The sequence below is a fragment of the Pangasianodon hypophthalmus genome, chromosome 9 (genome assembly GCF_027358585.1).
Source record: "Pangasianodon hypophthalmus isolate fPanHyp1 chromosome 9, fPanHyp1.pri, whole genome shotgun sequence".
NCBI classification, from domain to species: domain Eukaryota; kingdom Metazoa; phylum Chordata; class Actinopteri; order Siluriformes; family Pangasiidae; genus Pangasianodon; species Pangasianodon hypophthalmus.
Genome location: NC_069718.1, coordinates 16,753,368 through 16,777,402, shown reverse-complemented (window position 1 = coordinate 16,777,402; position 24,035 = coordinate 16,753,368). Strand labels below are relative to the sequence as shown.

At 39.3% G+C, this 24,035-nt stretch overlaps 1 protein-coding gene across 2 annotated transcripts in view; it reads left to right on the top strand.

The window, feature by feature from the left end:
* The window catches only part of ccdc33 (coiled-coil domain containing 33), a 59,120-nt gene that overhangs the window by 25,499 nt on the left and 9,586 nt on the right, over positions 1–24,035 (top strand). The window contains exons 5-12 of one of the 2 annotated variants that reach the window (XM_053236950.1): positions 2,379–2,488; positions 4,736–4,837; positions 5,459–5,550; positions 8,326–8,446; positions 11,185–11,314; positions 12,674–12,807; positions 13,046–13,117; positions 17,778–17,969. In XM_053236950.1, coding sequence (XP_053092925.1) covers positions 2,379–2,488; positions 4,736–4,837; positions 5,459–5,550; positions 8,326–8,446; positions 11,185–11,314; positions 12,674–12,807; positions 13,046–13,117; positions 17,778–17,969 — 953 coding nt within the window. Of the gene's footprint in view, positions 1–2,378; positions 2,489–4,735; positions 4,838–5,458; positions 5,551–8,325; positions 8,447–11,184; positions 11,315–12,673; positions 12,808–13,045; positions 13,118–17,777; positions 18,045–24,035 lie in introns of both variants that reach the window. The other variant, XM_053236949.1, reaches the window with a different exon arrangement.

The window sequence follows — 24,035 nt, the reverse complement described above, 5'->3', positions numbered from 1 at the left end:
TTAATGGCTCTCACAAAATGAGTGGAGGGAATGATTGCTCTGGATTTGCTCTTGATGTGTCAGGAATGCTGATCGAATCAGGAGACAATGGTGCTAAAGCATCTCAAACATGTGCAACCTTCCAAGTATCTGCTCATGCTCCCTTTTCAGCTTTATGTGTTTCCTCCAGGCTAAGAAGTAAACTCATTGGCTGAAGGTAAAGTCAAGGGGCTGGCCTTGTGTCCTTCACAAGCTGTATAAAGATGTGTTGCTGAGCAGCCTAGAAACACATTGCTAAACATGACTGGATCCAGGCGTTGGCTGTTGACTCGTAGGGACGAAAGTCACAGAAATCCTTCTAGTGCTAGGGCATACCTTATATCTTGTTAGTCAGAGCAATCTGGGCCATGAGCGACTTACAAAATTTCATTCAAATTATTCTTCTTACAAGTTTGCATGTTGCAGTTTAGATAAAATTCCTCAATTTGTTTTCTCACTCAGCACCCTTTGAACAGTTTGGACTGAGCCTGTGGCCGAATGAAGAACATCAGAAGGAGTCAGTGAGAGCAGTTAATAGTAACAATCATAGATGTCTCATGTCCAGTTCTCTTTGGTTGGTTGTTACCTTTGGTGCAGCCTAAGTACTAAAACAAGCAGAGCAAATAATAGAATATTATTTCTAGTCAGTTTTCACCAAGTCAAAGACTGCCTAAGCTGATCAGTTAGACCCAGTTATTGAAATGTTTGAAACCATTGAGTAACTTAAGACATTCTTCACTGTGCAAGCAAACTACAGCAAAGACAGTAAAACATATTTTCTGTCATGTAACTTTTGTTTTATTTTTCATATAAAATTAGCATTCATTCATCTACAGTAAATGCTTTATCCTAGTCAGGGTTACAGTGGATCCAAAGTCTATCCTGGGAACACTGGGTGCAAAGCAGACTGGTTCCTGGATGGAATGCCAGTCTGTAACAGGGGACTACACACACACACACACACACACACACATTCACTTTTTGGAGATGAGTTGAAACACAGCCATGGAGAACGTGCAGAGAAACTCCACACAAACAGTAACCCAAATTCAGGGTCAAACTGCATATCCTGGAGCTGTGAGGTGGCAACTCTATGCATTGCACCACTGTGCTACCCTTTAAAGTATTGGTGTTTGTAAAATTAGTGCAATGTTGAATGTTGGCATGGAATGAGGATTATGAATTTGGAAATTGGACCATCTCGGATCGCAAAACCCTGCAGTGGATAGTGAGGACAGCTGAGAAGATCATTGCAGTTTCTCTTCCCTCCATCATAGGCATTTACACCACACGCTGCATCGCCACCAGCATTGTGGATGACGACACACACCCCTTGCATAAACTCTTCACCCTCCTGCTGTCTGGCAAAAGGTACTGAAGCACGCTAGACTGTGTAACAGTTTCTTCCCCCAAGCCATGAGACTCCTCAATACTCAGAGACTGGACTGACACCAACCCACACACACACACACACACACACACAACCAACTGAACACCACTCCCTTTGCAATTTTTGCACATTTCTTTCTTAAATTGCTGCTAAAACACCGTACTGTGTTGACTAAAACTGCATTTTAGTATTATATTATTATATCTTTTTGCACAAACTGTTACATATGGCACTCTGTCCACTTTATCCACACTGGAACTGTGTACTAGTCGGCATTGCACTGTCCTTTACTGTGCCTATTGTCCTATTTTAGGAAAGTTGTACTTGCGCTGTTTGCACATTTGCACTCATGCACTTAATGTAGTCCTGTGTAGGTCTTCGTAGTCTTTAGTTAGTTCTGTGTAGTCTCATGAAGTTTTGTGTTGTTTTATGTAGCACCAACGTTGTTTTGTTTCACTGTGTACTGTACCAGCTGTATATGATTGAAATGACAATACAAACCACTTGACTTGAATAGTTATTATGAATAGTGCTTAGTGATTATGACTAGTGAGCTAATGGTTTATCCAACCAGTCACAAGTGAATATCCACATGTTTGCATCTCCTGTGAGGATTATATAAATGTGGCAGTACATTCTTATTAAAATAATCAAGACCTTTTAACAATTATATTTAACAATCCTTGATTTGTAGATGCATGTTTTTTTTTAACTTTCTTTTATAGAGCTCAGATCCAGGTATCTTCTATTTCAGGTGCATGATTGAAGTAAATGGCTCTGGCTGTATGACCATTTAAACCATTCAAATGAAATGTTCATATAATTTCTACAAACTCTTTAAAAAAATGCAGACAAACTTAAAATAATTGGGGGGGGGGGGGGGGGGGGGATTAAATAGGTTAACCTTCCCATGTTGATAATTTCTGTATTCTAATTATGAGTCTCTTTGCTGTGTCTTACTGGCTTGCAGATGTTGTTATAAATATAGCAGATGGTCCATCAAAAGAGCTTCTGGCCCATTTCCGGATGCCTTCATCTCATCTTGAGCCTTTTCAACACTACCACCTGGAGCTGGTACAGGTAAGTACAGGTAAGCATGTATAATAGTTATAACTGTGAAAATCTCTTACACTAACCTCTACACATCTACACTGTACCTTAGATGATTACATCTGCCCCCTACCCAAAACTTCTAAAAATTCAGTGCAGGATGTCTGGTTTCCTCCCACTTCCCAAAAACATTTCAGTAGGCGGACTGGCTACTTTAAATTGCCCCTAGTTATGAATGAGTGTGTGAATATGTGTGTGTGTGTGTGTGTGTGTGTGAATATGTGTGTGTGTGTGTGTGGTGCCTTGTAATGGACTGACATCCCATTCAGGATGTATTCCGGCCTCACGCCCAGTGTTCCTGGAGTAGGCTTTGGCTCCACCATAACCTCATTCAGGATAAAGCAGTTACTGAAAATTAATTATGGCCAGGATTGGCTGTATAATGCTGCATGATTAGTCTGAGTCCGTAAAAATTGCCCACTCTTGTATAGCCCCATAAGCTTGATCAGATCCTGCTTACAGTCAGCATTAACAGAGCATTCTGTGATACAGTTCACCCTCCCTATTCCTGACATCAGTTTTAGGTCTTAAGTCACTATGGTTAGACAGGTCTAATATATCATTAGTTTAAGGGGGCCTACAGGCTGCTGGAGTCAGTGTGTTCATCATTGGCACAGAGGGGCTTTGTCAGGGAGATTGAGCAAGAGGAGCTGCCTCAGGGGCAATCCATCAAACAGGACTTGTGCAGGGTTTATAGAAGGAAATGAATAAACTATGCTCTCTAGAACCCTCTGAGGTTGGTTACTACAGGGGCAGTAGTTTAATGGCATCTTGAACAGTGGTGAGCTGTAAGAAAACAAATGTAATTTTTATATATACTGTAGGAGCATCTTTGAAACAAAGATCAAGTGGGGTTGTATAGATAGAGCTTGCCTGTCTTTATGCTTTCAAACTGATTCTTTGACCTATACTATTAATTAGATTTTCAGAAGGCAATAGACAAGGTTTCTAAGTTGTAAAAGGTTTTCTTCCACACCATAGCAAAACATGACAGAGGTTCCCTGGTATGCTTTTTGAGATTGTAATCTGTGACCCTAAGCAGCCTGTGACTGAGTTTAGCGTCTCTTTTTGTTAGTGATAAATACTCAGTCCCTTCTCCAGACCATTCCAGCATCAGCTGACTCAGTATCGGCTCTCAGCAGATTGACAGTAAACATGCAGATGATATTAAGGCTTTACTGTGACTCACTGTGACTTACTGGTATAGCAGATGGCTGCTTTTGGCTGGAGGACATTTTAAGAGCAAAGTATGGATCTACTATATAAACAAGAGAGAGAGAATAAGAGTGAGGGGTATTTCTGTTTTTCTTCTTCTCCCTGTTATGTCCTTTAGCTGTCAGTCACTAGCCAAAGCCCACAGACCAGAGTAGATGTGAGTTTACACATGACTGGGCTTCTCTACTCCAATCTGCACAGCTTCCCTGCACCAGGGCTAGCAGACTCCGCAACATAAATTATTCATCAATCACTCTGTGGCCATAGCGCCGTCGGCACTGTAATTTCACTCTCTGCTCTGAATTATAATGGTCATAATTAGCTATGGCAATTTCATATTTTTCTTTTACTCGGAAGAACAATTTTTCTCTTGTACCTTAGCAGCAAGGTAATTGGAGGATTAAAAACGATTACAATGATTGCAGTTACATTTGTCAATAGGGATTATACAAGAGACATTGATGAAATGATTGCAGACTGACTGTAACTAGTTATTCATCAAACCCCTAACAAGCAGCATGCCCTGTTCTGATGAAGCCATACTCAGGGGTCATTGGGACCCTAGCTGGCTCTACTTTATGGCCCCCATAAAAATTGATCAGTTCAGTGTTGTGTTATTGAAGCACACTCTGGAGAACACAGATCTGTAATCAAACATGTTGCATAGCCTTGTGAAACCTCGCTCCATCACCCTGCAATTGCAATAACCACACAGACAGATGGCCACATTTAAACACCACCTATTACTATTATAAAGGGTGGTAATATTTAGAGACTTTATTTATTTACTTACTCCCTGTGGATGCAATGGCTATAACTAGTGTAGTATTTAATCTGAAATTTATATGTAATCTTATTTCTGTCTGGTCCCAGGGTCTTCCTGAATAGAACTATATAAACATATTTGCTTCAAACATCCATATGTTTGGTTTGATTGTGCCTAACATTAATCTTGCTCTTTGTGTGTGTGTGTGTGTATATATGTGTGTGTGTGCACTTCAGCCCCACAGGGCAGTACCCTCAGGAGTGCGCGTCTATGTTACCATGGTGCGGAAACTCAGCCTCCTCCCCAGACTCCCTTGCTTCTCCTTCACTGGCTTTGAGGTTTGCACTTCCTGCTTCCAGCCACATCATGTCTGTCTCCTCTACACAATAGCTTAGATTAGAAACACTTTTATGATCACATGAAGCGCTTTGGCATGCTTAGGCTGCATACTACGTTGCCAGCTAATGGTGCTTTTTGGCACTGTGCGTGTACTGTAAATGGATTGCACTTTGTCAGAGCATCAATGCACCATGAACCCTGCGTTTACAAGAATTATAAATAAATTACCTGTTTAATCTATTTGTATATCAGGAGTGTTTTTCACTGATTGGATACCTGGTCTCATTTTCTGTCTGGTAGTCTTTCGTTATTGCAATAAAAGAGCTAATGTAATATATGCCGTCTTGCAGTTTCCCATTTACTTGGGTAAGTCATTGATCTGCTGCACACCAGGAAGTATTGAATGTCAGATGAGCCTAAATTTTACCTTTTTTCTATCGCTGTCTGCCCCTTTGTCTCTCTGTCTCTAAAAATCTGCTTCCTTTTTAGTTCCACAGTCAGTTTCTCTTCCAAGCTCTTTATTTCTTTTTTTTCTCTGTCACTCTAATTTCTCTGTCAGTCACTCTGACTCTATTTGTCACTCACAAATACCGTGTTTTTTCTGCCCTTTTCATTAACAGGTGCTGTTGCAGTCCATTGACAGTCCGTTGAAAGATCCAGTGGGACCCTTATTAGCTGTTGCCAGTATTGTTGCTGATTATGATTCATACAGGTATACACCCTCTCTCTGACGAGCTTTAACTAAATCCATCACAAATAATATATATTTTAGGTGAATGTGCTGTTCTGCAAGAGCTTATAGCTCAGAGCGGCATTAAAACATCATATCATACTTCAGGCTAATGCACTTAAGGTCCATGACATCACTTAACAGAGAAAATGTATAATGATCCATGGCTGCAGACACTTAAATGAGCTGCCTGAAAGCTTGGAGGTAGCAGTGGGAGGGGTCTATGAGCCAAGTGAAGAGCATTTTCTCTGAGGGCTTAGAACTGGACTTCATTTATGCTATAAGTGTGTACTTGTGGCACAGATAGTGGACTAGAACATAGAGATTTTGGAGGATTTTGATCTCCATTGCTCTTTGCAAATCTATTTACCATCATGAGGTATTGACTGGAGTAATAATTGAAGTCAGTGTGCATTGTCTGTTTATTTCATTGTTTTCCCACTGTGAGTTGACTCACATTCTTTCATGCAGAATAATGGTCAGATTTATTATATGTTAAAATAGATTCAGTAGCTGTCATTAAATTAATGCTATTTTTATGAAAACTACTACTTGCTCCCCTTTACATTTTAATTAGCCATCTTGCATTTGTCAAAGATATATGGATCCAGTGTAATTTTTTACTGTATGATTAACCAGAACAAATTGCAACCTACATGAAGGCAAGAAAATACACTTGATAGATTGTAGGAAATCCATTCTGTTCTTGTCTTTTATGCTTAGACTAAAAAAAAGACTGATTTGATTGAAACAGGTCCAGTCCAGTGTAAGAGTGTGGAGGAGATGTGGATTATGCTGCTACTGTATTTTTGTGTGTATGCATTTACACATGTGAGAATGTGTGTTTGTATATGTGTGCACATATGTGTGCATGTGAATCAAGGATGGGCGGAAATACACTATATGGCCAAAAGTTTGCAGATACCTGACTATCACATTCATATTTGCTTTTTGAACTTCCCATTTCAGATTTAGTCTCCCTTTGCTATTGTAATAACCTCCACTCTTCTGGGAAGGCTTTCCACTAGATTTTGGAGCGTGGCTGTGGGGATTTGTGTTCATTCAGCCACTAGAGCATTAGTGAGGTCAGGCACTGATGTCAGGTGAGAAGGCCTGGGGCACATTCAGCATTCCAACTCATCCCAAAGGTGTTCAGTGGGGTTGAGGTAAAGGCTCTGTACAGGCCACTGGAGTTCCTCCACACCAACCTTGGCAAACCATGTCTTCATGGAGCTCGGTTTGTGCACAGGGGGATTGTCATGCTGGAACAGGTTTGGGCCTCTTAATTCCAGTGAAGGTAAAATTGTAATGCTACAGCATACAGAGACATTCTATATAATTGTGTGCTTCCAACTTTGTGGCAACAGTTTGGAGAAGACCCAGATATGAGAGTGATGGTCAGCTGTCCACAAACTTTTGGCCATATAGTGTAGCTCAAAATGTATTTTGAAACATAATACAAATTACAACAAATATAGTTGTATGAAAATCAACTCCAATACAGAAATATACAGAACTATATTATGTAACAGGGAAATGAGATCAGTAGTAACAATGTTCTGGTAGATAATGGCTAAGGCTACATACTTTCCAGAAACCACACTGAGTGGATTTTAATAGTTGATGGAAGACTAATTATTGTAGTGCAGGTTAGCTGCATAGCATATTAATTGATTTTATCAAATACCGGCATTTTATCAAATGTGGTCTTATTGCCTATAGATGCCTATAGACAAAGTGCCAGTTGTTTACATTGGCCTACTCTTTGTCATTTTGTTCAAGCTAACATCATTTGTAAATCCCAAATAATAATTACCTAAATGCCCTTTTCACGCCATATTGTGTTTGCAGAGTACTGTTCTGATATTCCACTCCAGACTGCTGTTCTGTCATTGGCATCTACCATATAAGTCCACTTTGTTTTCTTTGTCTCTCAGTTTTCCACAAATCCCAAAGATATAACCTAAAGTGGAAAACAGAAAAATGAGTCTTGAGATTTTTCAGCATTTGGTGATCATTTGCCAAATGCTTTTGATTTTTTTCACACCACATCAGTGAATTAGACTCATGAAAGAATTTACATACTGTTTCTTTCTAAAAGTAAGTATTTTGTGTTTCATATACATGTTCTGGAAATGCTGCTTGTGTATAGCTGCTTGTAGCAGTATAGCTGCTTGTGTGTGTTTGTGCATGCAAACTGGAAATGCTGCTTGTGTATAGCTGCTTGTAGCAGTATAGCTGCTTGTGTGTGTTTGTGCATGCATAGGATTATGCAGGTAGACACTGCACCCTTCAGATGTCTTTCACTATCCTTTCAGCAGGTCCTGACACACACTGTGCTGCTAATAATAGTGAGGCTTGCCAAGCTGCACTTTTGGAAGCGTGAATTCATGTTTTATTTATTTTTCTGATTCATTCCCAAATGGGTTTCCTGTGCCAGTGTTGTAACTGTAATCTCAGAATGACTTCTTGGCTGTCACCTTCACGTTTTCATTTTCTGGCTGTGTGCTGTGGAATAGGTGTGTGTGTGTGTGTGTATGTGTGTCTGTGTGTGCATGCGCTCACCATCTCATCATTCAGCCACTCTCTAGAACACAGATCTGTTCTTATGGTGAGTGTGTCTCTGTCAGTCACAGTCAAATATAAAACAGGATCAGTTCTTTTCTCCTTCCTATTCTTTCTCTCTATACAGTACCTGTCTCCTGTTTGCAGTTTATCTGTCCATCTCAGCCTTTCTGTGTGTGTATGTGATTATAGAGAGACTATGCTGCTGCATGTGCCCAGGGCAGCATGCGTCGGTGTGATGTCTGTTCCATTCCCACAGCCTCCTGAATCTGTCTTCACTCTTCCGGTGCTCACAGCTCAGGGCCAGCCTCAGGTCAGACACATTTCTGATTCACTCATGCGTCAGCTTTTTCACACTTTTCTTCATTTTGCCTTGCATTTACTTAAAGTTATACATTGCATATTTTATCTGGCTGAATGTGAGGCTAGTAAAGTGAATTTACTGTATATTGAGGTACACTATACATTGCTTAACTATCTGTGTTTCTGTAATAGAAATATGATTATGCAGCTAGGCGAACAAACATAGTGAACAAAGTTTAACTTAACTCTTATTCTCATTTTCAGAACAGTCTATAAAACAATTGATTGATTAAGGAATATTATCAAAACCGGCACACAGCATCATGCGCAATGTGGTGTTATTAGAGACCTGACATCCATTACACAAAAAAAGAAATTGAATATTATTATTGTGTTTATTTCATTTTATAGCAGTTATTGTCAGTAGCAGTATTTCAGCTTAGCTATACTCTCTTGCTCTCTTTTTTACGTTGCATTTTGTATTATTTTCTATACTCCTCTGTCAGTGCCCTGCTTACAAAAACATACACTCATGCACACACAGAGAACATTCTGACTGGCCTTGCTAGGTGACATGTCATCTCCTACTCTCTCACTTGAGGCTAATGTGAATCCCACAGACACAGAGCCATCATCACTGATCTATCTGCTGAACTGCTTTTTTTCAGCCACTGATTTTTATGTGTTCTGTGCATTTTGTGCACTCATTTGATCTTTCATGTTAACATGTTCAGATATTCAGCACAATAAAGAACACAGTGCAACAGTGTCCTTGCTGTGGGTTACATGTAAACATCCCTATGTATTGCATAAGTAGCAATGACCACCACCTGCCCTGGAATGTGTGTTCTGGCATGTTAGTGTGTGCATGAGTGTGTGTGGAGACAACAGGAATGGCCTGGCATGCTGGTCCTGTACCATCTGTGCCCAGGATGTGCTGTGGCATGTCTCCATGTGCAGGACGTTCTATAGCCAGTCATATAGTAGTCACATAGTATGAGCTGCAAAATAAAGAAAATTCTGTTTTTTTAAAAACACTTTTTAACTATATGAGACTATAATGTCTGACATTAACAGACTAAATTAATGTTTGTATGTAAATATACAATGTACTTATATTTGGCTATGATTAATGTACATACTCTTATCTAAACCCTTTATGAACGTTTTGCCCTTCACAAAACACAATTAAATCTAGTTTTGCTGTTCAAAAATTTGTGTCAATTTCACATGAAGCACTTTTCTTACATCAGAGCTTGCTTTTTACTGCTGCATTTTATTTTAATTTTTAAGTGAAAAATCCTTAAAATCTGTATTCGTTTGCATGATTAGTATGTCAGTGTGCTGTGTAATTGCCCCATGCGATTAAGCTGAAGAGAGAATCGATGCTGACTGGAAAAGTCACTGTCACTATTGACCTTCGTGTGAGCTCTGGGTTGCCAGTGTTAGTGACATTTCGGCAGCGGAGCTCTCAGGGGAGAGGCACTCATCTGTAGCAGCCCATCTTTCACTCCTGATGTCTGCCGACTTCAGCTGCACACACTTGGCATGCAAAACTCAGGATAACTATTTAGTATTCACAGACCTACACAGGATACATTCAGACAGCAAGTAAAGTGTGCTTCAGAAATTATTAGTCCTTATTATTTTATTTTATTTTAGTTTATTGATGTAACAGGATTTTAAACAGGTGTAGTTAAAGTAGTAGAGTCATTAATTCAGAGTCATTGTGGAGTTTATTATGAGAGTCATAACTGCCAACATCTGTCTCTCTCCAGCTTGGCTTGACCACTGTCCCCCCACACTTTGAACTTAGGACCCCATGCCCTCCACCTCTTAACCAGTTCTTTGCTGTGCACCATTTCCTCCAGTATTTCTCTCTCGCACCATACATAGGCCAGCCTCAGGGTGCTGTGCCAAGCAGCAGGCCAAAGCCCAGTGCCCGCAGGGAATAGGCCATCTGCTAGCCATGCCAGCCCTGCTGGTCTCCCCACCCATGCAGAGCCAGGCAGGCGCCATACACACTCACACCTCATCTCTGAACAACAGCATTACCCTCAGGGCCCAACAAGTACTATGCCAGCTAGCCAAGTCCAGAGCCGCTCTACTCACAGAGCCAGCGATACAGACTGTAATTTAGACATAGAAACAGACTTGGAATCCTTTCTTGTTTTTCCTGCTAGTCACATTGTACTGCATTGTCCTGGCAGACTGGCAGTCACATGGCTTCCTGATCAATTGCTCCTATTTTCCTAGCTCTTAGTCATGATCATTTGTTATTCATTTCAATCCATGTTTGATATATATTCTTTGCATACTGATAACCATACATACTGAAAAAACTCATATATTTAGCTTTTCTTCCTTCATATTTTGCTAAGCACTTATGTCACAATCAAGACTGCTGTTTAAATAATACCTCAGGTTTATGTAGTCCATAGCTCAATGCTATAAAGACCAAAATTAGCAATATTTGTTCTGACTGTGTGCAGGACTCCATTAGGAAACTTAAAATAACTTTCAAAAATAAACGTAATCTACTAAGCCTGTAACTGAGATTTGGATTCATATGATTAAATGATACAAAAACAAATTGTGACTTTATTCTTTCAAACACAAGACATACAAACAGTGTTAAAAAGGTAATTTTATGGAGCATGATATACATAGGTTGCTGAGGATATCACTCCCAAATGACCTTTAATTACTGTTTCTGGTAAATCAATATGTCCTGTGGGAAATGTGCAGATTTCACAGCCAGGATCACCTGAGGAGCAGCCAGTGTGGAACCACTGCTTCCTGTTCCTGGGTCGGGACTGTGCCACTGCCTTCACTCCGGGAGCAGCTTTGGTACTTGAGTACTATCCTAAAGCTACAGGTACAGACTACACTCTGTTATTAAGACCAATGGGATGTGTTCTGTAATACTACTGACATTTAGTGAGAGAAACAATACTACCTCTGTCCTTATATCTCTAATATTCCTTATGGAAAGAAATTACCAGCTGCAAAAATAATTAAATGTTATTGTGAAGCTGCAGTGGGTCAGTTTGGATGTCTTCTCATCTACAGTTTATTACAAAATGTAAATACACTTAGGGCAAAACAAGGAAGACAAACAAATGTCATTTATACCAAGAAAACATTCAGTGTGTTAGGTTTCACAGATGTTGCTTCATTAATACAACAAAGATTAAACAAGATGAACAAATAGTGCATGTTAACATCAGGTAAAAAGTTTGCACATTTTGTCAATGTGATATGAATGTGTGGTGGAATGGGAAAACCCTATACATGGTGAAATTTTAACATTTTCTACCATATATGGTCCTGAGCCTTAATATCTTTCTCTTTTGCCTGTATCACAGCCAGAAGTAGTTATAACACTTTAGGCCAGTTAGTACCAAAAGTGAATAGGGAGAAAACTGCATTAAAAAAATTCCATTCTTATTGCTGTGCATGATCATTGCAGACATTCTGACAGTCTGTATCTGATGTTCATTTCACTACAGCATGTAGCTATCCAGCAACCTGAAAGCCTGACATGGAAATCACACAAGGTTTTCAAAGACAGCTTTAGACAGACTGCCTGTTTTTAGCATTGCGTTAAACTGGCTCCTTACTCAAAGGAGTAGGAAGATAACCTAAGCAAGATTCAAAATTTAAAAAAAAAAGTGAAACATGTTTATGATTTCTTAAAGTCATTCTTTCAAATTATGTTTTGGCAGAAAATCCCAATTTTTGACCAAAACCTGATTTTGTTTTGTCAGTTTGCCAGAATTTAGCAACAGCAACATCCAAAGTTTTTTCCAGCCCACCAAGCAAATAATCTCTGATATATGTATTCCCTTCCTTTGCCTATATAACTGCCTCAAACATTTTGTTCATCCTCTCAGTGCCTTTTTCTCTACTTCCTGTCCCTCTTCTTTTTGATTTATTGATCATAAATCTGCCAGATGTCATATTGCTTTCTTCATATCAGGTCTGGACACCAAGACGATCAAACTTGTTTTTCTCAAAGAACTTTTCTGTTGGGTTTATTTGTTTTAGGTTGTCATCTTGTTGCAGAATGCACTTACATTTTACTTCATTTTTGTTTTATATAATATATAATATATAATATAATGTATTGTGCCATATTGTGAATAATTTATTGTCATATTTCTATAATAGTTAGAATTTAGAATACATTTAACCAGATATTAATGAGACTCAATGCAAGATATTTCTTTTCTAGTGATGAATACCATGAGCTGGCACCTGAGGAACCCTGTAGCATTTTCAGCCCTGAGTCTAAACCAGCAGCTCTACAGCAGCCTAATGTCTGAGAGAGGCCAGAAAGGCTTGAGACTGCAGTGCCTACCTCTACAGGTGAGCAAAGAAGATTTTTATTTGATTCTTGTCCAATACTATTGCTAGGATTTTTACTATATTGGACTATATCGGTCCATGTATGTATATCAGTCTTATTGCTACCAATGAGAGATTCTTGGACTTTTCCCACTTTAAAGCTGTCCTCTCCAAAGTTCTCCCCTTTTTGATCCTATACTCTTTAAAACAAATAGATGATTTAGTATTAATGGTGTCATATATATGCTATGTTGCACAGGGCGGCTCACTGCAGACCATTTCAGACACGTCTCCCTCCGTCAGTCTTGTGCTGCGTCTCATTGGCTCAGAGGTTTGTAAACAAGAGCAGTCTCCACCAATCAAATTATACCTGTCACCCGTGTCTCTATCTATGTGTTCACAAGTAATTTTTATATTCACGTGACAATTTCATGTGCCATTTTTTTTTTGCTAGTAGCCAAAAGTACATTTTAGAAATATAGTAAAGGCTTAAATATGTGGCATAGGGTAATGTTTCACATTATGGTTATAGTAATAAAGTAATAGCAATAATATGCATGGCAGAATAATGCCTAATGCAGGAAATTCATTTTCCTAATACACCGATTTACAAGAGCATCATCTTCATTTGCAGGATAACAGGATCTCTTAGCTGCGTTATGTGATTACAAAATGACCTGATGCTCACAAATCCATCTATATGCAAGTCTGGTACAATAAGAAACCTGAATGTGACAAGCTGCATACACCACACACACACACACACACACACACACACACACACACACACACACACACACACACCACACACACAGAGACACACAGAGCCCACAGTGTGAAGAGGGTAGTAAAGCTGTTTTATTGCCCTTTAATAATTTCTATACAGCATTATTATCTTAATGCAGCCATTTTTACGGGCTGCAGGGGACAGGGAGCAGTTTACTGGCTCTCTCTGGAGCACTCTTAGTCACAGTATCCATCTCCATCTGTCTCTCCTTCTCTCCCTCCCTTTCCTAACCTCTCATTCCTCCTCAAAAGCTGCTTCATAACAAGCTGGGATTGTTCTAGTGACTTAGATTGAATGGCACTGTGATTATTAAATTAATTAGATTATTAAATTATTACTCTTTTCCCATAACATTTGAATATTTAGTTTTAACTGTTTTTATTGTTGTGAGTCTTTAATTTCTTGCATTACCTTCTTTTAGACAATATTTAATAATCATTTCTATTATTATAATATATAATATATTGTCTTGTTTTCTTCTGAGAGTATTTTCCACATTTGTAACCTCACAGTGTTGATTACATCAGCTATTTTGTTTACTCTGTCTAACACAACGGTTAGAATTACTTTGATTGTAACAATTACACAATTATTATGCCCTTAAGGAAAATATTTTCAGCACTGTTTTAACATTGATAATCAGCTCTAAATTTTAAAGTAAGATTTTTCTGTGTGGTGCCCACAAGCATGCAGTGTAAAGCTCCAGCTCTGTTTGTCAGCCCCAGAGGAGGGTGAGGATGGGCATCTGTGAATGTGGGTTTGGGTGCTGGAGTGTTAATTGTGTGTGAGAGTTGGATCTGAGATCATGCAGACATGATGGTGTGAAGTGAACAGAGACAACAGATGAGGAAAGACACTAAAGAGTGGAGGAGGAACAGGAGGAGAGAAACAGGCCTGAGTTCTCTACAGGCTATTGTGTGGGCGTCAGGACATAACAGCTCATACGGCAGGGAGAACAGGTAGCTGAAGGATCATACACAAGGAAAATGTTTTTTTGAACAGCTTGACAGACTGGCAATTTGGCTTTTCTAAGGCACTTTAGCATCCACATGTTAAAATGGAAGGAGTAAAGAGGTCATGTTAAGCCACAATGTAAACTGAAGCTTCTGAAGGAAGTCATAGTCAAAGGGATGAGCGAAATGAATTGTTTGTTTTTTTTTATGATCCTATTTTTCCAGTTATAGATGAGTGGTCCCAATTGTGCTATAAATGTAGACGAAATCACTCGGACAAGTGTTATTGCAGCACTGAAGCATTAATGGGTTTTTTTTGCTCCTGTTCTTGGGTACCAGTGGCTGCTGCTGTACAGACTCTATGTAATTATCTTTCTGGCTACTGCCATGGTTATGATTGCAGCTGTAAAACGAGAGACCAGGAAGGGGCAGAGCAGGTGTGTGTGAATAAGTGCATGTGTGTGCATAAGTGTGTGAGGGGGTGGGTGAGTGGGTGGGTGCACATGCACTGCCTTGTAGATTAATTCACACTCTTGCCAGCCTCATGCAAGTTGAGACGTGCTTTTCATTAAAACAGAATCGTCTTAGATTGATTCATTGCCTGATGTGTTATTTAGTCTTACCAGCATGAGACATCTATATGGCTCAGATATTGTACATCACCCTGCTGATTTTCATTAACACATCCTTAAATTCACATTTGTCAAGGCCACTATTTTAGGGGCAGTAATGTAATCTCAGATTGTTTTTCAAATTCATATGTGCAGTAGTAGCACATTTTACAAAGGTATTTACTTTTTTGTGTGTGTCAGTAGAACCTGGTGGGCAATGATGTACGGTGCCAGGCAAACAGGTGCTCCCATTCTTCCCAATGTCAAATTACACATTAGCTTCCAAAATGATTCCGACAACCTGACAAATACAGAAATACACACATCTGTTGTGTGTAAAAAGACTGGCAATACAGGGTTTGAATTCAAATGCGAAACTGTTGTCATCCAGCCTGCAATCCCTATCCCTTTCATCCATTCTAGGACCTACCCTGTCATAAAATGCATCATTTTATATATTAAACCAGGTGTGTTACTCAGAGTCAGATAGATGAAAGTCTAAGGTTTTGGGTTATCTGGTATTAAAAGCTGAGACATGGAACCGAGTAAGAGGAAGGAGGAAGAGAAGGCTGAAGATGGATGCTGGTTGGGAGATATGACAGTGTTACAGTATAATGCTGTCCAGAACTTATAGCATGGCTAAGTTGATATGTCAGAGGAGTATATAGGAAAAAAGACTTTTTCTGCAGTGACTTACTCATTCAGTGCTTAAACAAGACAAACTGGTGTTGCTAGAGGTTTGTGTGCTGGAGTGAAATGCATGTGCACATATTGTGTCTAAGCACATGCTTGCCTCCATGTGTGTGCCCGTGTTTTTGAGGCACACTCACTTGCTTGACTAATGAGGTGGACTGAGCTGGGGCATGGGGGGTTGAGCCATGTCTTTGTCAGACTGCACACACTTATGCTTCCCCCTCATGCTGTGCTCCCTTCTCCCAGGGGAGGCCTCTGAAACCTGTTAATTGAATCAAGTGCACATGGTGCCTCCCTAGCCCTGAGCCTCAAAAGAAGCCAGATCCGGGCTTTGATGCTTTGGCTCAGCACTATGGGCAGAGCCCAGAGACTCGCTGCTGCAACTGGTTGCTGCTCCTGGAGTGAAGAGGCATTCTGGGTGTGTGTTATGTGGTCCTGAGGGCTGTTAATAAAGCTCCTGAATTTGCTTACAGTCTGTGCAGTGTGCTGAGGATGGATGTATAGAATTAAAAACAACATGTACAGCACAATACAACTGTCGCCTCTGCTCATTACCTTTTGGGAGAAGTATAAGGAATACGGATGAGCAGCAGCTCAATGAGACTGTGATAAATGATTCTGCACTGTTGCCATTTGTTTTTGACACGGCTGGTGCAGGAGGTCAATCGTGGGTGTCTGGGGAGAAGCACTCAGGTGGGAAAGGAATGACAGAAGAATGTTAAACAGGACAAAAGTATTGTGTGTATGTGTGTGTGTGTCTGTGCATAGCTTATGCTTTAATCTCAGCTGCCTTTTTACCCCAGTAACCAGAAAGACACGTTGTTCACAAAATTAGTGTTGCTGTACTCATGCTATCTTCAACCCATATAATTAGTTCGTTTGTGTTCAAATTATATATTGAGATTTCTTTTTTATTTATTTTTTAATTTACATTTTTTTTTACAAATTTTATTTTTATGTATTGTATTTCTTCCTTTACATAGTTTTCTTTTATATATTTTATTTATTTATTTATTTATTTTACATACAATTGTAATGGCATCAGGAAAATGTGTTTAGTATTTAGTGTCAAAAAACTTAAAAGGATTTTTGAAGTAAAAGGAATGAAATGAAATTCAGTGCACGTCGTTTTTTTATGTATTTATTATTGTAAATATTTATTCATAATTATTGTTAATATTGCACTGGCATTTTATCCTTGTTTGTCAGGAGACAACAGGACATTTAGTTTGACAGTGAAGGGGGATATTATATAGACACTATATATAGTTATGTGAAATTATTTTTATATAAACATATTTTATGCTTTTTAATTAGATTTTTTTTTCTAGTTTTAGGGACTTCTTGTAGGATACATACATTTATTTTATTTTTTTTACTACAGTTACATCAGTGAAATATAACCTTATTTACTTCCTGTCCAAAGGGATGAGTAAAGTAGACCTGGATAAGAGACTAAAATGTGATGTAATTATGTACAACAGCTGGATCAGTTCTGCTGATGTGCATCCGCTTATAATTACATTAGTTTGGAGTCTGGAAGCCCATTTCCAGCATACAGCGCCCATTTAGGGAAGAGTGCTGGTTGATGGAGCTTGGGTTTTAGTCTGGCAGCCTCTGCTCTCCTGGGCCGTAATTCTTTGCCCAACCCTCAGTGTCAATTATAGCTGCATGACCCACCTCTGAAAGGCTTTTATTTCAAGGTTATCTAGGGTGTCTCTTTCTGCATTAGCTCTTTCTTGGCTCTTTCTGTGTGGTCAGCCATGCAATTCAACAGTGCAGATTAAAAAGACATTGTGCCATAACTGTTTGTATTGAATAGCAGTACAGAGCTATCTTGTTTCCTGTACAGATAATTCAGTGTGTGTGTGTGTGTGTGTGTGTGTGTGTGTGTGTGTGTGTGGTTATGTGTGTGTCCATTTGCCTGCTTATCTCTTTGTTTTATAGCGTCCAGTCTCCACCCTGAGCCAGGTGGACTGCAGTCTGCTTCCCTGTGTGCAACTGGCGCTCCAGGATGAGCTCTTCTCTGCTCTTGTTGAAGGAGAGCTAGAAGTTCCTCATACAGTGCTGGAGTTGGAGCAGTCAGACAGTGGAGACAATTCTTCCCGTATAGAAAACCACACCCTACACAAGTCCACTGTGCGTCTCCACCACTCTGCACTGCACTCCTTTTCTCCTCCCTTCTCAGACCACCACACCCTCCTGCAGGCTGCTGTGAGTCACATCCATGCAGCTCTCTTCACTTCTCGGCTACCTCTCCCTCTTGTCCTCTCCACTCCTTCCTTCTCTCAGTGTCTTTTGTCCCCTTTCAGAAAACCACACCCTGTTGCAAGACTCCCCTCCCCCCGTCCCCATTTGCTCTACTCCGCCCATTGTGGTTTGTGCATATCAATTATATTGATTGAGTATAGTGATGATGATACCATGTAACAGAACCAATCTCTGTAATTAATATGCGATTGTGTAGGCGATGTTTGTTTTTAAAAAAAATTGGTTAAAGAGTTCTTTATCTTGTCTCTTATATTTATGCATAGCCCTACAGCAAATGGTTTCCCTTTCAGAGAGAGTTCCAACTAGAAAAGTCAGGAACACTTAACTATCCAAATAACCCTCGAGGAACCCTTTTTCTAAGGATTTACTTCGAAATGTTATTTAGGGTTTAATGGTATATCGAGCTACTATGTCTGTATTCTTTCAGCACTAATTAGAGTGACATTAATTGCATGCACATGCATAACCATGCTCCTTTTAAATTTTGCTTGATATTCTTACAATACTTCATCCTCAGACAGATTGAACATTCAATATTTGGCATTAGCCCTGTATTGATTGGGAACACAGTGGCTGTCGATGACTGCAAGTATGAAGCTGGTCAATATTCACCCTGAGTACACATTTCGAATTCATCAAGTCACCTTATATTGTATTGATTCTATTCAGATTGAATGCCTTGAAAGGAATCTTCCCGAGCTTTTTCCTAGCAGTCTAAAACAATGGCAGCCATCAAAGATAGAGGCGATCAAGGAAAATTATTTCTTTGTCCATCCTTAAAGAACAGACAGTAGGAAAAAGCAAAGCAGAGGTTTTCTGCTTCTGTCTAACCACTGACAAGAAAACAGTTGATTTTTATAAACCATTTTCCTCAAATAAAATGCTTCTGAAAGATTAAAGCATTTGTAAAGCATTAGTTACCAAACTCCTTAATATAAGCTTATATTGGACCTCGGTCTTGCTTGTGATAAATCATTTATGTATTTTTTATTGGCGGGCGTGTGGTTTTCCCAGCAGGAATGGCCTGGGTTTCAGATGTGGAATAATGTATGCAGTCTTTGCCAACTAGCACATAAATGTACTGTTATTTACACACACATGAACATGCACACAAACATATAGATATAGGTATCTGTGCTGTGCTCCTATGGGACAGGGCACTGCAGCAGTGTGAGGGTGTCTGCTTTGCTGTCTGTCTGTCTGTCTGTTCTACTGGCTCACTGGCCTCAGGGTGGAGTGTCACAGCTGGACATGCCCACAGTGACATCTAGTGGTTGGTTGGAGTTTAAATGATTTTGTCGATTTATTGCTTTTTACAGAGAAGTCTTGATTCAGCTTCTTTCTTGTGTTGATGTTTCTAAGAGAACTGCTGATTTTAAACAAAACATGAGCCCTTTTTTCCTGGCACTTTTTCATCTGAGCTCTCAAAATTTCATCATTCTTTCATGGATGCTGTCAGGAAAGCTGTATGCTGGAGTACACCTTTTAGTAGTGCCATGCAAACCTCTACTACAACTTTAAGCAAAATCTCTGTTTTTGGAGCTTGATAGTTTTTAGGTCAATGATTCTCAACTATTCACGTTAGTTTCTGGATGTCAACCCAGTCAACTATCCTCTGCTCGTTACACAAGTCCATATTTTTCATGGTTTTCAGCCAGGATTATAACAAAGTCAGTAAGTACAGGTTCAGATGAGTCCAGCAAAATCAAACTGCTGGATGTACCATGTGCAAAACCAACACATTGCTGGCCTTGAGAGACAATGGCAATCAAGCTGTAATGTGTGTGTGTGTGTGTGTGTGTGTGTGTGTGTGTGTGGGTATGTGTGTGAAGGCGCAGCGTGGGAGGATGCTGGAGGTAGGAGGCAAGGTTAAAGCTATAGATTTGTGTGAAAGAGGAGAACACAGTCACAGACTCAAGGCTGATCTTTGTTGAGAATCCCTGCAGGTGCTTTCATCAGCCAGGGCTGTTTCACCATGTAACCTTCATGCAAAGATTCTCTAGTGATGGCTTTAAATGCATTTATAAACTCATCCAATTCTGTTGTTAATCTTAAATTTTGGCTTACAATTTAAATAGGATTTTAAAATTTGAATTTCCAATTTGATTTTGAAATAGAAATGCGCTTGTCTGTTTGAAATATATTTTGAATTTAAAGTCTCAGTAGCTATCCTGAGACAGTTTCATTAGCACCTGTGTTATCACTTGTGTTATTTACTGCTGTTTGCAGAGCAGTGCTGGTAATGCAGAGCTCCTGCTCCTGTCTGATAACAGTCTCTTGTGACTCACAGAGGAGAGCCGAGAGAAACTGGTTTGCCTCTTTGGACTTGCTTTGAAGCACCAGGGATGCTGCGGTATCCATTTACAGCAGCTGTATAGTCGAGAGAGAGAGAGAGAGAGAGAGAGGCGGGGGGTGGGTGGTGGATATTGAGACATTGAACAGGACACCCTTCTATTATTATCAATTATGCGTATGTTCTCTTCCTCATTTCAAGCTCATAGATGAACTCCTTCACAGTCATACTGTCCTACGTTTCACTTGTATTGTCTGTCCTCCTGCACTATCTCCTTCATCTTAACACACTCTGAGCAGACTGTAAATCAGAAGAAAGACATCAGCAGGATAAAGGAAGGGTCAAAGTTTATGAAAAGATGCAGATTATTGTGGAATTTATATTATCCTGGTCTTTTGTGTGTGTTTTTGTATGTGCTTGTATGTGTTTTATGGTTATTCTGTACTCCATCCTGAGCAGTGAAAATGTCTTTCTGCTCTCTACTGATATGCACACTAGAGCCCAAGCAATTTATCAGGCAATTATTTGTTCCATTGGCTTTGTCTTTTGGGGTATGATTGCATTACTGAATGTTTTTATCCCTCCACAGTTATAGCTCTAGGCAGGTTTGCATTAGTTTTATGATCTGCATCTATTATCTCTGAAAGACTTGGATGTGCAGTGATGTTTTCAGTCAATGCCTATATGGAGTTTTATGGAGTTCCTCACTAACCTCTACATTTATAAACTAAAGTAGTGCATCAGAAAAGGAGTCACAGAATAAATCACTGCTGCCAGTAAACATTCTCTGATCAGATTTCAATCTCACTCACACACCCCCAACCCCCTAACACTATCAGTTTCCCAAACAAGATGGAGTCTGTGTCCTGGCCTGGCCTGAGCTGCCCTTACTGTCTGTGTGTGTGTGTGTGTGTATGTATATTGTATATGCACTAATAGACATGCTTCCCAAGCTGCCAGATGTCTTTATTTTTATATCCATTGTATCACTTTTTAAAACTTAGTTTCAGGTAAACAGGTAAATCCAATGCAGACACATTTTCAGGCATATCTAGCTAGGGGAACCATATGCCTGTTGGGCATAAAGAACATTAAGTGTTTTTCTGCTCAGGTTGGCGTGTGTAAATGTCACTCTCAGTGTAGGCCATTATGCCATGCTTGTACTATACTTTGAAAAGGTCACAGAAGCCCTGTGGGAAGAAATGGGTGCAAACAGTGAATGTGTTCCAGCAGCGTAAATTGTGGCTTGCATGGTACACCAGCGTGGTGTCACACTTGTAAATTCACAAGAATTCATATAACTCAATTTGTATAAAAAGAAACATGGTTTAAGTTTAGGATTAATGGCTATGTCAGTGTTCAAACATTGCCTTAACAACTTAAGAAATTCAACCACATCATCTCTTGTTTGAATTTCTAAGCAATGAATGATTTAGTGAGATTCATATCTGATACTTGATTGCATGTGGTGTGGCACGGGCATGGGTGTGTGGGCTTGTCTCAAAGTATATAGAGTCACTGTGCTATCTTCAATAACAGTAGCAGTGATTTGTATGAAGATATTAATGCATATGTTTTAGGCACCACTGTGGTGAAGTGGGTAGCGTTGCCACCTCACAGCTCCATGATATCTGATTCAGTCCTGTGTGTGCCTGCCTGCCTGGTGCCCTGTGATGAACTGACATCCCATCCAGGTTGTATTTGGCATCGCACCCACTGCATGTTCCTGGGATAGGCTCTTGATCCTCCACAACCATGATTAGTATAAAGGGGTTACTGAAAATGAGTCAGTAAGTAGGTATATTTTTTGATTGTGATGTGCCAATATATCAAACACTTCCCAAATTATGTAATCACCTACAATGGGTTTGTAGTAGTGTAGCATGGCAAAAAATATCCACACTGCAAAAACTGACATCTTACCAAGTGAAATATCTTGACTATAGTCAAACTGATCTAGTATTTACCATTACTATTTTACATTTTTACTCATTTTAAGCTTTGCATTTTCTTATTCTATTGGCAGATAATTTTACTTATTTCTAAAAAAAAATTACTCAAAATTTTTCTAGACTATTTCTAGCTTGAATTTATTAAAATAAAGTCTAGAAACAGGCTTAATAATCTTAGATTTGGTTTATGGTAATCTTACAATAGCAAAATACTAGATAAATATGACTATATTCAAGATATTTTCACTTGCTTAGATGTCATTTTTTGCAATTGCAACTATTTTGTTGATGAAGAGGAGATAAATACCCAGATTCATTCCTCTGCTATGGATTCATTTTTATAATATATTTTGTTATATTTTTGTAATGCAAATATTAAACCTTTCTTGGCGTTTACACGTTTAATTCAGGATAAATATAAACAGTGGTTGGGGTTTTGCACTACAAATGTCTTTTGCATCTTAGCCAGCCACATGTCCTTCACCAAGGCTGCTGTCCTTGACACGCACATACCATTCACACGTACAAGCAGCCACACACACAAATCCCACTGATGTGTTTCCATAAGTGCTGACCAGGCAGTTTACTGACGGGCCTTGGCCTAAACTAATAATCTAAACCAAACAATAGAGTGTAGATTGATTTAAGTCATGGTAATGTTGTTTCAGATTATTAAAGATAAATTAGGAGCAGTCATTGGACCTCACAAGTTCATGCTCCCAGTTCAGTCAGGTCATTTTATATGATAAATTCAATTACAGAAGCTGTCTCATGCAAGTAAAGTTAGTTATTTGAGACCAGTGCCTCTCCAGTCAAATCCACATTGTATTTCTGGTGTAGATTCAGAGCAGAGGGATCATTTCTACATCCTGATGAGGGAAGATGCTATCTCAAAGCTTTTAAAAATTAATGTAGTATAGGATGATGCCTGATATTTATATGAAATTCATATTAAAATACCAGTTATAATAAAAATAGTTTAAAAGTGAGTATAATTCAATATGTTTGCATATTTTGTAAATTGTAAATATTTGGCAAAACAGAAAAAACAATTGTAAGGATTATTTTTTCAAAATAAATATAAGTTTTATGGTTTTTACTGGTTTTAAATAGTTTAAAAATGCAGTGATATATATTTTTCTTCTGTGTAGTAACTGCAGGGCAACTTTTGAAACTATAAAGCACTCTGCTTTAGGGCTTTGGGGAGACCTCTGTTTAAGACGTGATGGGGCAGCAGCTCTGTTTCCCTGGTTTGATGTATATCTTTATTTGTAATTTAACATATCTCAGATAATAAAATAAGCCTGACATAAATGCTATAGGTGACAATAAATGCAACTATGTGTGTCACAGATGAGAAACAGAAATGGGCTAAAAATCAGAAAGGATTATTGCCAAGCAGAAATGGAACAAATAAATATGAGTACTGGAAAAGGTAAAAAGGATGACTTGAGGAGGAGAAGGGAAGAGAAGGTGCAGACAGAGCCCAGGAGCAGCAGTGAGGGAGCCTCTGGGGACATAACCCTGTTCTGACAGGCTAATTGAGCTCTGTGTGGCAGCGACAGACTCGAGCCTGTCAGTCTTCTGAAGGCCCATTTGCTGCATTTAGCAGGCTGTGTCCTGAATACTGATGTAGCGATGACAGAGGCAAGCCTCCGAGCATAGACCTCACAGAGCACAGCAATCAGC